At 41.1% G+C, this 2,250-nt stretch overlaps 1 protein-coding gene across 1 annotated transcript; it reads right to left on the bottom strand.

Annotated features, from left to right (window-relative positions):
* Positions 1 to 298: 298 nt before the first annotated feature.
* On the bottom strand, positions 299 to 748 carry LOC145571235 (uncharacterized). Its single transcript, XM_081630302.1, has one exon. The coding sequence runs from the start codon at positions 746 to 748 to the stop codon at positions 299 to 301; it is 450 nt and encodes a 149-aa protein (XP_081486428.1).
* Positions 749 to 2,250: the final 1,502 nt, after the last annotated feature.

The raw sequence follows: 2,250 nt of genomic DNA on the forward strand, positions 1-2,250 counted from the left end.
TTATTCATCACTCGTATTGTGCCTAGATTATACATCAATACCAGTTTCATTCTTAACAAAAGCATTTTACATCATTTTTTTTTATACATAATATTTCTTGAGTACTGCCATATTCCAAACATTCTTCAGTGGTTTCCCATCCATTGTTACTAGGTAAAACGACCCTTGCATTACCATATCCCTAATCCGATATGGTCCTTCCTAGTTTGTCGTGAACTTTCCATCTTCACTCCCTTTTTCCTGTTGCAGCTGTTCTGCATAACACCAGATCTCCAATACTCAAAGGCCGATAGCTGAATCATCTGTTATATGCCCTTGACATTCTGTCTTTGTAGGCGGCTGACTTAACTGTCGCCTTCTCCCGTACTTCTGGTAGGAAATCTAGCTGTTGTCGTAACAACAAATCATTCTGCTCTTCACAATAATGCTGAATTCTAAACGTCGGTAATCCCACTTCTGCCGGTATCACTGCTGCTGTTCCAAAGACTAAGGTAAAGGGTGATTCACCTATGGCTTCTCTAACTGTCGTTCTGTTTGCCCATAGTATCTCAGGTATTAAATCAGCCCATAGCCCCTTCGCATCTTCAATTTTATTTTTTATCGCTGTTATGATTTGTTTATTTGCTGCTTCTGCTTGGCCGTTTGACTGTGGATGACATACGGCCGCATATGCAAATTTGACCTTGTACACTGCCAAAATATCTTTTACCGGCTTAAATTCAAACTGAGACCCATGATCAAAAACCATTGTCATCGGCAACCCGAACCTTGTTAAAATGGTCTTCCAAATAAACTTCTTTACTTCCGACGCTGATATCTTTGTTACTAGTTCAGCTTCTATCCACTTTGTGAAGTAATCTATCCCAACTATGAGAAACTTTCTCCCACCTGTTGCTGACGGAAACGACCCTACTATATCCATTCCCCATTGTGCAAAAGGATGGATTAAGTATCGGCAATAAATCATTTGGTGGCAGGTTGATAGCTGGTGCAAACTTCTGACATTTTTCATATTTTTTCACATACTGGGAGGCATCTTCATTCATAGTCGGCCAGTAATATCCCCTTCTCATCGCTTCTCGGGATAGAGCCCTTGCGCCGAGATGATTTCCACAAGCCCCTTCATGTATTTCCTCAATTAACCTGGCAGATTGAAATCTGTTATGTATCTCTGTAACGACACTGAGAATCCTCTCTTATATAACTGCCCTTGATGTATAATAAACCATACACTATCCTTTCTTAATTTCTTTGATTCTCCCTTATCAACTGGCAACGCCCCATGAAGGAGATACGCCAGTATCTTATCATACCACTGGGTAATGTTATTAACACACAGAATTTGCTCCGATACTTCATCTATACTCTTCTGTTTCAAGATCTCAATCATGATTGTTCTTTCTAAGTCATTAAAACTAGAACTAGCTAACTTTTCTAGAGCATCGGCCTGCGCATTCTGCGCCCTCGGTACCAGTTGGATTTGGAAGTATTGTAGCTGTGCCGTTAACTGGTTTATCTTTTCGAGGTATTTTACCATTGTTGACTCTCGTGTTTCATATTCCCCAGTATACTGACTAGACACCAACTGAGAATTAGTTGTCAGAACTAGCCTTTTTGCCTCTACCGCTATTGACAGCTAAATTCCAGCTATGGCTGCCTCATACTCAGCTTCATTGTTGGTAGCTTTGAACTTGAATTTTAGTGCATATTCAAAAGTTTTCCCATCTGGGGCCGTTATCACTATTCCTACCCCTAACCCTATCGATGTTGCGGAACCATCCACTGATACCTGCCAAGTTCCCAACCCCTCTTCTTCATCATTATATGAGGTCTCCACGATGAAATCTGATAAGGCCTATGCCTTAATTAATATCCTGGGCTTGTAATGCAATTCATATTCTGATAACTCCACTGCCCATTTCAATAACCGCCCCGATGTATCCATCTTTTGCAATGACTTTTCGAGAGGATGATTTGTTAACACGTCTATAGGATGAGCATCGAAGTATGGCCTCAGTTTCCTGGCCGCTATCACCACTGCTAGCGTCATTTTCTCTATCATTGGATATCTGCGCTCGGCCGCATTTAGGACATGACTAACAAAATAAATCGGCATCTGCTGCTTCTTTCTTTCTACTAACAATACTGCAGCAATGGCTTTTAGGGAAGCCAAAATGTACAACTGTAACAATTCTCCTCGTTCTGGCCTTGCAACTGTCGGAAGTGATCTCAAATGGTTTCTTACCACCT

This window comes from Chenopodium album, chromosome 12 (assembly GCF_948465745.1).
Source record: "Chenopodium album chromosome 12, dcCheAlbu1.1, whole genome shotgun sequence".
Classification (NCBI taxonomy): domain Eukaryota; kingdom Viridiplantae; phylum Streptophyta; class Magnoliopsida; order Caryophyllales; family Amaranthaceae; genus Chenopodium; species Chenopodium album.